The sequence below is a fragment of the Rousettus aegyptiacus genome, unplaced genomic scaffold (assembly GCF_014176215.1).
Source record: "Rousettus aegyptiacus isolate mRouAeg1 unplaced genomic scaffold, mRouAeg1.p scaffold_m13_p_6, whole genome shotgun sequence".
In the NCBI taxonomy this organism is placed as follows: domain Eukaryota; kingdom Metazoa; phylum Chordata; class Mammalia; order Chiroptera; family Pteropodidae; genus Rousettus; species Rousettus aegyptiacus.
Window position 1 is genome coordinate 94,159,713 of NW_023416309.1, and position 14,783 is coordinate 94,174,495.

Genomic DNA, 14,783 nt, shown 5'->3' on the forward strand with positions numbered 1-14,783 from the left:
CTCCTGTACTGTCGGGGGGAGTAACCAGAATTTTCCAGTTGAAGGATGGTTTCATAATTTGTAAAACTGCCCCTCTCCTGTCTTGATTGTGATATTGCCTTAACCTCGTCATTTGCCAAATGTTATAGAGAATGACCAACCTTATAAAGTTAAGCCACTGACAAGAAATTAAGTCACATAAAATCAATTATGAATGTCCATAGGCTTCTTATGAACAATTTTTTTTTTTCCTCCTTCAAAATGTCTCTGGCTAGGATAAAGCATCCAAAGTCTTATTAACTTGGCATAAAAGTAGTGTGTTATATGCAAATTATATTAATAAAAGGAAACCTAATTGTATTGGGAACTCTTGTAAATACCTTTAAAATACAGGGAAAAAATGAAGTCTGTAAAATGAATCTATTTGTATAGTCTTTCTATAGGATTTTTGGAATGGATCTACACTTCCATATCCCAGTCCTGAAATACATAACTCTTATATGTACTGTCATAGTGTATAGAATGAATTATATATAATTAAAATGGAATTATCCCTTCACATTGATTTCCCTCTCCCTCAATATCTCATTTCAGAGATTGATTTTGATTAACTACATTTAGAAAAATGCCCATTATCATTTTTGGTCAGATAAACAGTAATATTAATGCTTGATATGGCAAACTTTTCTTAGGCGAACTACAAATGAATTAAGGCTCATGTTTCACTGCTAGGCCACCTTCGAAGAGGTATAGGCCTATAGTTTGTATTTCCTTCCTTCCTTTTATTATTTTAAAATATGTAAATAATCCGCATTTATTGTTAAAAACAACAGCAATTTTGGACTACTTAAGAATAAGGCTATTAAAAAAAGATAAAATCACCTTAAATCCCACCACTGCCAAATAGCCATTACCTGCATTTTAATATATACTTCCAAACCTTTCCTTTTGCCTATCTCTGTATTCCTCCAGTTTATAAAAGTAGGCTTACATTATATATAATGTCTTGTATCAGAGCCCTTAAAGAATATGTGAAAAAAGTAACACTTTTTTTAAATAACACTATTCATTCATTTTTCAAGGACTTTGATCCACATTGCTAACCTTCATGTGGTTTGTACCAGTTAAGCTCCCAAATAATGAGATACAAATTTTATAGATAAATATTCCATCTGTGCACTCAAATACCTCACAGGTAGCTCACCTTGATATTAAAAATCAATTCTATTATATTGCCCATACCTCCCCCATCTGTTTATCCTAGATAAGGTATACCACAATCTCACCATTGGTCGAACCACCAGAAATCTAGACTTTTTCTTGACCTTTCCTTTTCTCTTCTCCCTTACATTCTATTCAGTCATAACCCTGTTTATTTTACCTACAAAATATTTTGAATTTATCCTCGTCTCTCCATTCTCACTGTGACTGTTCATAATCACCTCTCATTTGGACTACTATGGTAACCTTTGGTCTACCTTCAATTAATTTTATTCCCTTTCTAATCCTACCCCTTTGCATTCCCCCTGTCCTTGCAGACTTAGCTTTTCAAAGTGGAGTTCAGCATCTTTAATATAATCTATTATTCTTCAGGGCCCTGTGTTAGTTGGTCCTTGTCTATTTTCCAGCCTCATTTCAGGCCATTCTCTCTCTCTTGTCTCTAGGCTTGGCCATTCTGGACCTCCTTGGTTTCTTTCAGCCCCTCTTGTTTCATGAACTTTTAGGTCTCAGTTTAAATGTTACAGGAATGTATTCCCTAATATCAAGTTTCTAATATCAAGTTAGTTCCCTATCAATATACTTTTTTGATCTATTGTACTATTTCTTATGTTTACATTACGTGTGAAGTTGAACTATGTGATTTTTAAAAGTCTCATGTTGTATTTAGAGGTTGAAAGGCTAGCTCCTCATTTTAGAACGTCTTACAAGAATATGTCATATACAAGCCTGAGGCAGAGTTGTAAACTAAGGTGGTACTGTAATCTCATGTTGGTGTCACTCAGGCAATAACAGAAATATCAGCCATTGGTTAGTTTCATTAATCTCAAATTAGGTGACTGGTGAATTATTTAAGATCTTTGCACATTTGTATTTTGTTAGTCTCCCACTTTTAATGTCTGTTTTCTCCTGCTAAATTTCTAGCAATGACTTTTCCTTTTTAAAGTTGATTCGGTCACTTATTTCTATGTTTCTATTGTCTCCTATACTTGCTTCCATTATAGTACTTAGTTTGTTATATTGTTGACTGTTTACTGTATTTCTTTGATGGCTATCAAGAGGGAAGTTCTTGGATTGGGTGTGTAGATAGAGTTTTATTTTTATTTTTATTTTTAATGTTATTTAATTTGAGTAAATCTTATGAATGGCATTATTTAATAGTTTGTAACAAATATCTTTATTCTGCCTAACTCCTTATTCTGTTCTTCTGCTGACATTTGTAAATAGGTGTGTGGTTTTATTTGTGACATTTTTTTTCTTTGACTAGGAAGTGATAGAATGGGATATGTTCCTATTTTCATGTTATCTCAGTTAGTTTGTGTAAATAGAAAGCAGAGTTGTTTCTTTGAAGTAAACGAAAACTTTAAAACAAGATTCAGTCATGTTTGTAGTTTACAAAGCTAGTAATGAGGTTCAGCAGTACATATGCACTATACTAGTCTACCTAGGATCTCTGAGCATAGAAGTGGAAAGTCTTATTGCAGAATTTTTTTTTAGTGTAACCCATATCACCTGTTGCCTAATTATGTTCACTGTAGTTATGAGAGGGTTAGGTATAGAAAAAAGAATCAGTTCTCATTAACTCTCTTATATTCTACTCTCCCACTCCCACCCAAGAAAAATGACTCTTGTTAGGTCCATGGATTCAAACTTTTTTCTGCCAAGAGCCCCATTTTAACATTTGATTGAATTTCATGACACCTTCTCTATTTTTATTCCAGTTTTCCTTTTTGTAAATTCTTATATCGATGTTTCTTACTTTCACATTATTGCTAAGTGCTATAGAGCTAGGCTGTTTTCTGAAGTTTTTTGGACTTATCATCAGTGGTCTGTTTTATGAGATACTCTAGCATATAGCAACTTCTTTTCCAAGGTTATCTTTATAATCAGTGGTATTTCACAAAACAATTCCCCAAAATAGAATTTTGACAGATATTTTTCTTGGGTAACAATTTAGAAAATTTCAAATATTTGTTAATTTTTCTTGATTATTCTTTGAAAGTTATTTAGAAGTATTTATCTTACTAGGCTTTCATTGCCCTGTATGATCTATTAACATGTCTTATTGGAACTGAGGAATATTTTGTTGTGTAGTAATGATTAGGTGGCAGCTGTACATTTCCCGGCCAAGGTTTAGTACACATTTAATATGAGGATTTTCAAGAGTAGAGATTAAAAAAAAAATTTTTAAATTTCAACATTTACTTGGGAATGGGAGTATGTAGAGTATAATATTCTATAATAGCTTTATGATCCTGATTTTTTTCCTTTTTTTCTTTTTGTATTTTTCTTGTAATCCTGATGATGTTTTTTAAAAATGATAAAGGCGAATTTTCCATGTTATACTCACAAAATTAAAACCAGTATTTAAAAGTGGAACAGTATTAAAATATTACAGACCAAAAAAATATCAATACTAAAGGTTTTTATAGATTAGGGGAAATCAAATTTCTTGTTTAATTTGAAGATGCACTAAAATTGAATGCATAGTTCTGTGTTTCATAGATGCTTTCCTGGGGAAAGGATCCATTTTCATAAGAATCTCAAAAGAGTTCATGAATCCTAAAAGCTTAAAATCTGCTTAGACTAAGAAGGCAAAAACATACCCTTATGAGAGATGACAGTTAGTTTTGTTTGTTTTCTAAGTTTATTTTAATTTACTAGAAGGAAAGGCCTAGGATTATATATTTGCTCTGAAATATTTTCATTATTGCCAGTCCTTTCCTGTGAAGGGAAATGGCAGAAACAAGAGATTTCCATTTGGCGATAAATAGCTCTGCCTATCCAAGAATTGTCACACAATTTTTGGGGGGAAAAAATTATCTTCCTTTTGCTATATTTGCTTAAGGTAATATAGATATTGAGGCCCCAGTAGTGTGATAAAATGTGAAAAATTCTGAAGCTTGAATCATCTAAGTAGGTCCATATAGTAATTTTAGATTAATATTCTGGCAAAAGTTATGGATTATTCATGCCCTTTTGTAGCCAAACTGGGTTGCCAAGAAACAAAGTAGACATAAAGCTGTGTGTCCATATGATATTTCTTCTCGCAGGTAGAAAGGAGTTCTGAATAGGCAGAATAGTGGTAAAGTTGTCCCCCCCTCCCCAGCTTTATTGAGAAATAATTGACATATAACATTGTGTGAGGTTAAGGTGTGCGTGTAATGATTTGAGATATGTATATAATGCAAAATGATCACCACATAAGGTTAGTTAACACATCCATCATTTCACATAGTTAACAAAAATTATTTTTTGTGGTGAGAACTTTTAAAATCTATTGTCTTAACAACTTTTAAATATACAGTACAGTAATATTGTTAACTATAGTCACCATGCTGCTGTACTTTACATCCCTAGAACTTACTGATTTTATAACTGCAAATTTGTACTCTTTGATCACTTTCACCCATTTCCCCCATCCCCACACCTTACCCCTGTTAGTGGTAAAGTTTTCCGTTAGTTTAGTCACACTGTATTTTAACTGTCACTTGGTAAACATCTGCTGTATGTTCTTTAAAACAACATTTTATTCATAACACAACAGAAGCTTAAAATAATAATTTCTGGTTACTTACCCAGATATAGTAGTTCAGTTAGCCATGGGATCATTTTCAAAGCAAGACAAAAAAAAACCAATTTATATTTTCTTATTATTTCTTTGTCTTTTCTTATATCCCCAGGCAAAATGTTGAAATAATTTATTCATTCTTCATCAGCAACATCTTTTTATACGTAGTTGACGCAGTTGATGCTTTTCTCTTCAATGTAGCCTTTGCATTATCTGCCTGCATTCAGGTTGTAGCCGGTGACTACCCTTGGAAGGCAGGGATAGTGCCGTGCTTTCAGTCATGTTCCACTTCCTGGTGCATCACAAGTAACCACAGGCATTTCTTGAATGAATAAAAGATTTGTTTGAAAGATTTGTCAAGTTTACCTCTTTTCTTCTATTTATCATAACCTTTACTCCTTCTACATATAGTAATTTTAGATTAATATTCTGGAAAAAGACACAAGAAATATTTTCATAAAAAAGTATAGGGCAGGTTTGTGGAAGGACTAAAGGGGTTCCTGAGTTCCTGAGAAAAATAGACAGAATTTGGGTTGGGTGTGGGCATTTTTTCTGGGGAAACATAGTTCATGGACTGTCAAATTCCCAAATGGGTCTGTGGACCCTCAAATGATTGAGAACTGATGTTTTTAAGTATCCTTTGGTGGATGATTGGATAAAGATGTTGTCCATTTATATAATGGAATACTATTCAGTCATAAAAAGATGAAATATTGCCCTTTGCTTCAATATGGATTTGTTACTGCTGGGATGATCTGAACTTCTGTGTTGCCCCAGCTTCATGGAGGCGGTCCTTGGTTCTTTCCCAGCGATGCAGTAAAAAATTACAGGTCAGTGAGATTTAGAAAAAGTAATAAGATTTATTGAAAGTACATTTTTAGAAGGAGATGGGCCATGCTAAGAAAGGCTATAGCCCTGTGGAATCTGGGAAGTGAAAAGATGAGAGAAAAACAAAGTATACTCTAAGGGAGGAGCAGGTTTTCAGTGAAGGGAGCTGTAACAGTGCAGAAGTGGGAAGGTCTGTTTTTATTTGAGCTGTGATGGGAGGGTCCAAGGGCCAAACTAGATGATCGACATGTGAGGTCATCTTGACTGACAGTTGGCTGCTATATAACCCTTTGCCTACTGTGCATGTGCTTACCTGAATAAAATATTTGTTTTAAAGATTTGCCCAGTTTGCAAGTTTGCAAAATCTTTTATTCAGTCTGTTATAATAAGTAAGATTCATAAATTTCCAGGCATGGGTATGATATTATAATGATGGTATAATGAGGTTGAGGTTGTGGGCAGCATTTGTGGCTGATTTAAGCCAGCAGCTTTCATGGCCTTTGTACCTTTGGATTTGGGATAATTGAGAACCCTGAAAGGTGAGACATTTCTGGGAGGTCTTCAAGGAAGGTCAGCAAGGCAGGTTTCTATGGTTACAGAGTTGGGCCCTTACTCCTGTTGCTCATACCTGCTTAACTACCTAACAGATTGATTTTAAAGAGAATTATGCTAAGTGAAATAAGTCAGATGAAAAGGACAAGAACCTTGTGATTTCAGTCATGTAGGATAGGAAACAAAAGAAACAAATAAAACACAAATAAGACCCTGTAGATATAGACAACAGAATGGTGGTTACTAGAGGGAAAGCAGGTTAGGGGGAAGATGAAGAGGGTAAAGAGGGTCAAATACGTGCTGATGGACTAGACTTTGGGTGGTGAACACAAAATAGAGTGTACAGATGTTATAAAATTGTATAATGATATTAACCAGTGTTATCACAATAAATTTAATTTAAAAAAAGAACCAATGTTTCAGAACTTGTAGGTTCTAGTTTCATAGGTAAGAAAAACATTGGCTAAGACATAAGGAAATCATATGGCTCTTGAGGGAATGTAGAATATGTATTAGGATACTTTCAGCTTCTTATGATAGAAACCAACTCAAACCAGCTTATGTAAAATAGGAATTTATTGGTATATGTAACTGAAAAAATAAACAAAAACAACTGGGAATGCTGGCTCCAGGAACTACTATTGAATCTAGGACTCAAATTGTATTATTAATTAGGGTTTTATTCCCCTTTGCTCTTTGTTTCCTTTTATATTGGCTTTGTTTTCAGGTATGTTCTTTCCATTTGTTGGAAAAAGATGTCTGTCTGCAATTTAAGCCTTCTAGATTCTTGGAGTTTGTGATTTCAGTAGAAGAGAGGTATGTAGTAGAATTCTTTCTAATAACTGGTAGATGTTCCAGAGAGGACTCTGACCGGTCTGGTTCAAGTCATGTGCTCACCTTCAGGAGATGGAGTCCTCACCAGTTGATTTGCATGGATTAAATAGAGTTATCATGAAACTGGAGAAAAGAAGTTCCTCAGAGGAAGGCAATGTGTGCAGACAAACAATGTGCACCTCCAGTGCTGGAAATGTTTCGGGACAGAAAGAGCATGTAATAGACAAAAAAATTAAAATTAGGATGTATTTAGTGATATCTAAGTTTTTCGTGAACTCTGTGTTTTTCTATATGGGTTCCAGGTTTTTACTCTGAAAGTTTTTTTCATGTTTATTCATTTGTTTAACAAATATTTGAACACCTGCTCTGTGCCACCATTATTCTTTGCACTGGAAATACCGCAGCAAACAAAACCAAAAATCTCTGCCCTCGTGGAGCCTACATTCTAGTGAGACAAGGGAGGTAAGTAAGATAAATTACTGAAATACATAGTATGTTAGATGAGGATGAGAGCTGTAGAGAGAAAAAAAAAAAAAAACAGGAAGAGGGTCGGGAGTGGGTAGTGCAATTTTAGATACAGTGGACAAGGAAAGCCTTAGTAAGAAGGTGACACTTACAGACTTTTAAGGAGATGAGGAGGTGAGCCATTTAGATGGCCGGAGGAACTGCAGGGAAGCTTAAATCAGAGTATGTGAAAGAGTCGGGGAGAGGATGAGGAAGACTATTAAGAGGATGATATCAAAAGAAGAGGGTGGTATATTGTGTGGGTCCTGGGAAGCTGTGGTAAGGACTTTAGGAGAATGTAAGCGATCAGAAGATTTTGAGCAGAGGGGTAAACTGATCTTACTTTTTAAAGGGCTACCCTAACGATTGCATTTAAGAATGCATTGTAGAAAGAAGGGCAGGTGTGGAAGTAAGGAAACCAGTTAGGAGGCTATTGCTATTGAATTAATCTAGGCAATAGATAATGGTGGCACAGACCCAAGGTGGTGGTAGAGATGAGGAAAAGTGGTTAGACCAGAAGGTAGATTGGATATGAGGTATTAGGGAAAAAGAAAAGTCAAAGCTGACTCCAAAGTTTTGGCTCTGAGCAATTGACCACAGTTATGTAACGACCTAGGTGAGATCAGGAGGAGCAAGTGTTAACATGTTAAGTTTAAGATACTTGTTAGACATTCAAATGAAATTGTCCAGTTGGACATTCAAATCTGGAATTCAGGTCTGGGCTAGAGATTGGGCTAGAAATTTGAGGTTGTCAGCATATAGTTAGTATTTAAAGCCAAGAAACTGAATGAGATCACCAGAGAATAAGAGTAATAATTAAAAGAAAAAGTTGTCTAAGGGACAGAGTTTGCCATTGTTAAGAAGTTTAGAAGAGGAAGGACCAACAAAGACCAAGAAAAATATAAAGAAAACAAGAAAAAGTCCTGGAAATCAAATGAAAAAAAAAGTTTTAAGAAAGAGTGAGTGATCATTGTCAAATGATGCTAAGTAAGATAAGGATTGAGATTTGCTGATTGGTTTCAGTGATAATCTCTTCAATGAGAACAGTTTTAGAAAATTAAATGTAATTGGTGGAGATAGTTCATGCACTTTTCCTTAGGAATTTAAATTCCATGGTTCAGGTAATCTAGAAAACTGCTGTTAATCAAATAATCGTTTAACAAATATTTATCAGTATTCCATAATTCTTTAGTTCTCTATTTGTTATACATGTTATGTGTAGAATATATAAAAAATTGCCCTAAAATCAGATGAATATGCAAGTATGCTAGTGTTAAAGAATTTATATATTTGGAGTAAGATATGTATTTCCTTTGTAATGCCTAGTATATGAACTGGAAACACTTTCATAAATTATTTTGTCATCTTTTTCCTTCTACATTTGAAAGTTTTACAACTTAATTTTTATGGAGAAACTAAAATCAATCTAAATTTGTCATTCTGAGATCTTTTTGAGTAGTTAATACAGAATTGTGATTCTTGATACCAAGAAACATAGGAGTTGATAGTGTTAAAAAGATTTCATTTCTCTAATGAAAATAATATATATTTCTTCTTTATTAGAAATTTATTGAATTTGAAGACTCTCAAGAACAGGAGAAAAAGGATTTACAGACCCGAGTGGAATCTTTAGAATCTCAAACAAGACAACTTGAACTCAAAGCAAAAAACTATGCTGACCAGAGTAAGTAAAAATACCTCTCCTCTAAGTACTCATTAAACAGTGGGCTCTAATAGTGCAATGACTCATCCTGACATTTGACTAGGGTTCCAAATATATGCTTGACATTGTCATCCCAGACTTTTAAGAGTGAGACCTGGGAGCTAGGTTTAGTTCTCTTTTGTTCACATTTTCACGTGGTATCCATGTCTGCAGAAACAATTAAATCAAAAATACCTATAAGACTCTCTTCTTCAATTTAGCTCTCAGCCTTTGTTTATAGTTAACATTCTGCTCTTAACCATTATGCAGGATTCTGGATTGTATGCACGTGGATCATTTCTTCTAATTTTGATAAAGTATGCAAAATTCCATTGGTTTCTATATTGTTTTAAAGTTTAAAAATGTAAGAGAAACTCTAGCTTTTTGAAGTATGTATGAAAAAATTACTAAATTCTCTTTCTTTCCTTTCTGGTGGAAAACAGGGCATTTTAGGGGAACAGAACATCATTTCTCAGAATCATTTCATTTATTATTCGTGATTTTAAAATAATTACTGTTTAAAACTCCAAAGATGATTTCCCCTTTTTGGCTAATGAAAGTGAACCTAATGGAGAGAAACTTCATGGCCTATTTCCATGTTCAATTCAGGCAGGCAGAGTGCTCTCCAGTTTTCCCTCTCAGCATTGTAGACTTTCAGAATTTTAGGGAGCAAGAGATGGCCAGCAGTTACCCTTCCCACATCACCCATTTAGGCTATATAGTGACACCTGCTGTTAAAGGGTTGCCATTCATGATGGATAACCTTCACTACTAGGCTTGGAGTGTGTGTGATAACTGACTACTTCTTCTAGGACTCTAGAAGATCCTAATAGAGTTAATTCTAGAATCTGGAATTCAGGCATTCTGGAATTCAAGGAGAACTCACGTGGCTGTTAATTAGATGTCATAGAAGGGAGCCAATGTTTAATGTTTGATAATAGAAGCCAACTAGAGTGAGACAGAATGAACCACGTGTCATGTCTTTTACTTTTAGACTTGGAGGTACCTAGAGTGCTGGTACACTTCCTTTGTTAACACTGAATACATTGAGTGACTTCTGTGATTTCATTTATAGAAATTTGAGGTCTTAGAGAGCTGTATGATAGACTCCACAGTGCAAACACTAACAAATACATAGCTGGAAGCACATTACTGAGTACCACTCATCTAGTGGAAGTTATAAGCTTCTGGTATATTTCAAAAAAAAAAAAAAAATTGGGTATTCTCTATTCAAAGAAGAAAAAAAATTAGCTATTAGAGATATTTTAATCTTAAATTGATTATATTTTCATATCAGGTATTATGTAGTATTTTAGAACCAAACACTAAAGGTACAGTTGACAGAACCAACCTCTCATTGTTTTCCCTATTAAATTATTTTCTTGATTTCTGAAGAGCACCAAGCTTTGTATGGGAAAATTTTCTTTTGACTTAGGCACTCCTTGTCTAGAATCCTTTTATTCATTAAGTAATCTGCTTCTCTGATAAGGGAGATATTACAGTATATTCAAGCATCTCCCTTACATTCAAAGGTGATACTGCTGCTTTTTTCACAAAATGACTGAATGGAATGAATTACTAATTTTTTTCACATACACTTTATCTTTTTTATTATGAAAAATTTAAAAACCTACTTCCTCTCTCTAGGAAATGTAAACAAAATATAGTAGTCTCTTAATTAAGATTTGTTATCTAGTCCAGTGAATCATACTCACCTTTTTTGGAATTGTCATGTTGCGTGGTATCCATTCTCACATTCTTCTCTCAAAAGTACTGATTACTGTTTTCTATTTTAATTCAAAGTAATTTTTAAAAATAGGCATCTTTTAAAAATAATTGATAATTCTTTAGGGAAGGGATGAGGAAATTCTTCACCAAGTATTAGATATGGTCTTGAACTAAATTTGTCCTGAAAACTTTATTTTTGTCATTAATATCTCCCTCTGGGAGTCTCATATCTTGTTTTGAAATAAATCTTGGTGTCTAAGTAATAAAGAACTCACAACTGTGGTTATCAAAATTGACCATTGGGATACCCAAAGCTGATAACACTAAATCTCTTGGTCCATGAACTGAGGCTATAGTGAGCCTTCTTTTACGAATGCTTTGGGACTTATTCCCTTCTTCTTTGATACCTTGGAATCTTACACTCTTTTCCATCTAATTGTTTTCCTCTCACTTTAATTTTTCTCTAAGCCTTAGCTGAGTATAATATGAAATCTAAGTATATCTTAAATTTTTCTTTCAAGGCTTTATTTTACCACATTTAAACATCTGAAAAATATTTTGGAAGGAAACAATTTTGAACATTTTTTTCATTTTACTTCCTTAGCCTTTCCTCCCCCAAATCTCCAATTCTATATCAAAGCCCATTATTTTTTAAAAAGTTGATGTTGGAGTTAGTCCTTAACTTTCATCAATGTCCTATCCTGTTGGAAAACCAAGCCTGGGAATATTTTTTTTAAAAGATGAAAACGTTTAAATGGGTGTGTGACAGAGTGTATTAATTATTTTTTGTGTACTAGGAAACAGAATATCTGGACTATTTAATATTCTATTTTGTTTTTTGAAGCACATACAGTGATTTTTGTTAAAAATGCTGTAACTCACCCTATTTTTAAAACTTTTTAAATTTTTTGTGTTCCTAACATTCGGTTTTAAATAAGCACTTATTTAAGGCCACAGAAATTGATAGTGATGATACCTATTGTAGAGGAGGAATGAAATTTTTTGTTTAGTGCCATTCATTGAGTGCTATATGATAACAGTATCTTGTCTAATTTCCACGTTTATATAATATGTTAGAGTCTTTAATTTTAAGACTCAATTCTGACGTATGTTTTAGGGCACAGATTCCTTTTAAAAAGTAGCCACAATAAAAATCCAAGTTCTGCTTTGAATACTGCTTCCTATGTTAAAAGGGGAAATTTTGGTCGTACTTACTTGCTACTCGAGAAGCAAGAAAAAGTCAAGAAATAGGAAGTGCATTAAAGGACACACTTTACAGCTTTTGATAATATGGAGTCTGTCAGGTTGTCATATGATTTCACAGTATTAAAAAGTTGAATCCACAAAAATTTTGTTACAGTTTTGTGGTCATGTTTGATTTTGGTGATTTCTGGTTGCTCCTTTTCAAAATCGAGCTACATAAGAATTATTTTTGTTTTTTCCAACACGAATAAAGCATATTTTGAAATGCCATGTATTATTTCTTATCTGGGAGTAACAATAACACTGTTAGTTAACATCTTGTAAGCCTTAAGGAAGAATCTGAAATATATGTAGAGAGGAATAAGGAAGTCATGGATTAAGAAAGATCTGTTGCTGCTTTTTAACTATGTAAGAAGTCTACAATCAATCTTTCCATTCATAGTGTGGCAGTAATGGGTTCTTTATCAGAAAATACTTTGTAATTGCTTAGTTTATTGTTTATTGAGTATTTCTATCTTGTAAGCCAAATCTTAAATGAATCAAGTAAATATAGACCTTTTAATACAGTTAAAAATATTAAACTACTACTTGTGTGCCTGGCATTCAGCCTAGATATGGTTGTGGTACAGAAGAATATTGATATGGTTGTTGAAGTCAAAGGAATCATAGTTTTTTGAGGGAAGAGGGAGTTATAGGTATGACCTCCTAATCTTTTTTCTATATGTAGCATGTTTTTATATCACTGTAGTTAGAGTGTATATGTAATTTTGTATCTTTAATATTATCATAAGTATTTTCTTTAGTGTATAATTGTTCTTTCTTTCTTTCTTTCTTTACTTATTTATTTATTTAGTGCATACAGCACCTGGTATTCCTAGGTGGTCTACCATCCAAGTACTAACCAGGCCCGACCTGGCTTAGCTTCCGAGATCAGACGAGATTGGGCACATTCGGGGTGGTGTGGCGGTAGATGTTTAATTATTTTTTAAATTTACTTTTCAATTATAGTTGACATACAGTATTATATTAGTTACAGGTGTACAATATAGTTTAGTGGACATTTATATATTTTATGAAGTGATCACCCCGATAAGTCTAGTACCCATCTGACACTATACATAGTTATTATAATATTATTGAGTGTATGTGGTCACTAATTATGTTTTTAAAAATGTCTGCCTATACCCATCATCTAGAAAGTATGCCAGCTTTTAACAATTCTCTTTCCCCTGAGGAACTATTATTTCTCCTTTCCTCTAATGAGAATTATTTAATGACCACTTTTTTTTTAACCTTGGCTACTCATAAACACAGAACAAACTTAGAAATGCAACTGTAATGACTGGTTTGAACCTTGCCTTATTAGCATATTTAAATGTTTTTTTCTTTGATCTACATTTTATACATACATAATGAATTGTTATGATATGTTTTTATAAGCTATCTCAAATCCTTTGTGGAATGAAGGAATGAATCAGAGTGAAAATAAATGTAGGTAAATTTAAAAAATGCAGAAGACTTCTGTTGATTGGACATTTTTTCCAGTGTAGTGAATCATATTGCAGTGAATATTTTTTACACCTATAGATTTCTCTCTTTTAATAATTTTCTTAGAATATATTTAAGGAAGTAGGTCAAAGAATAGGAACATTTTAGTAGTTCTTGGTATATGATAGTGTTTCATCATTTTTAATGTGAACAGAAGTAGAGAAGTAAGGTTTAGTAACATGTTTCATTTTGTTTATAATAATTTATGAATGTGAATCATTATTTACAACGTATTAGCATCCAGAGCTGATATAAAACCATTTATTAGTGATTCTCTTGGGAAAAATCTGTTTCCCTAAAGCTTCTTGAGTTTATAATAGATGGCTTTTCCCTTGAATTATGAGAGAAGATGGAGAGATTTAGATGACAGTGGTTTTTAAGCTACTTAAAGATTCTTCTCTGATTCTGCCTTTGAATGAAAATCTATTTGTAAAAATCAAATGGAAAAATGTTTTTGACACCTGAAGACATTTCTGTTAGAGACTGGTACCCTTCTTATGTCCCGTATAACATTCATTTGCTTTTCAAATTTGGTATCAGATCTTCGTCTAATAAAATAACTTCAAATCTTTACCTTCAAACACTTATTGTAAGGAAGACATGTCTCATTTCTTGGTTATAAGAATTTTCACACTATTGGATAGTTTGGGAAAGTAGTATAATCATTAACATTTTTATTTTAAAAGAATAAATGGCATAAAACATTTGTGTTTGGGAATTATTTACAACCAAGTTCTCTCTGTTAATGATGTGACTGATACATTGATAATCTTTACATAAAAATTAATCCGTTTTTAAGTTAGCAGGTATAGTTTATACCAAAGTTAATATTTGAGGGCCTAAATATTTTCTCTCACTATTTTTCAAATTATTTAAAAATACCTGCAGCCAATAAAAGCCTTTATTAGCCTCTTTTCTGTGCTTTGCAATTGGCAATAAATGTTAATATTCTCAGAATTTGAGTCGTACTGTAATAGGTTATTTTTCACATTTCAATATCTCGTCAGTAGGTAACTCCATCTACATTATTTTTAGATGATTAAAGTAGATAACCGATATGTATTTTCATTGAAAGCTTATTTTTAAATAAGGCAGTTAGAGGAGTTTTAGATTTAT

At 33.1% G+C, this 14,783-nt stretch overlaps 1 protein-coding gene and 1 pseudogene across 6 annotated transcripts in view; one reads left to right on the top strand and one right to left on the bottom strand.

Moving 5' to 3' along the window:
* SPAG9 (sperm associated antigen 9) overlaps positions 1-14,783 on the top strand; it is a 113,360-nt gene that overhangs the window by 18,776 nt on the left and 79,801 nt on the right. For all 6 annotated transcript variants that reach the window (XM_036222055.1, XM_036222057.1, XM_036222054.1 and 3 more), the window contains exon 2: positions 9,050-9,170. In XM_036222055.1, coding sequence (XP_036077948.1) covers positions 9,050-9,170 — 121 coding nt within the window. The remainder of the gene's footprint in view (positions 1-9,049; positions 9,171-14,783) is intronic.
* On the bottom strand, positions 12,973-13,091 carry LOC118604832 (annotated as a pseudogene).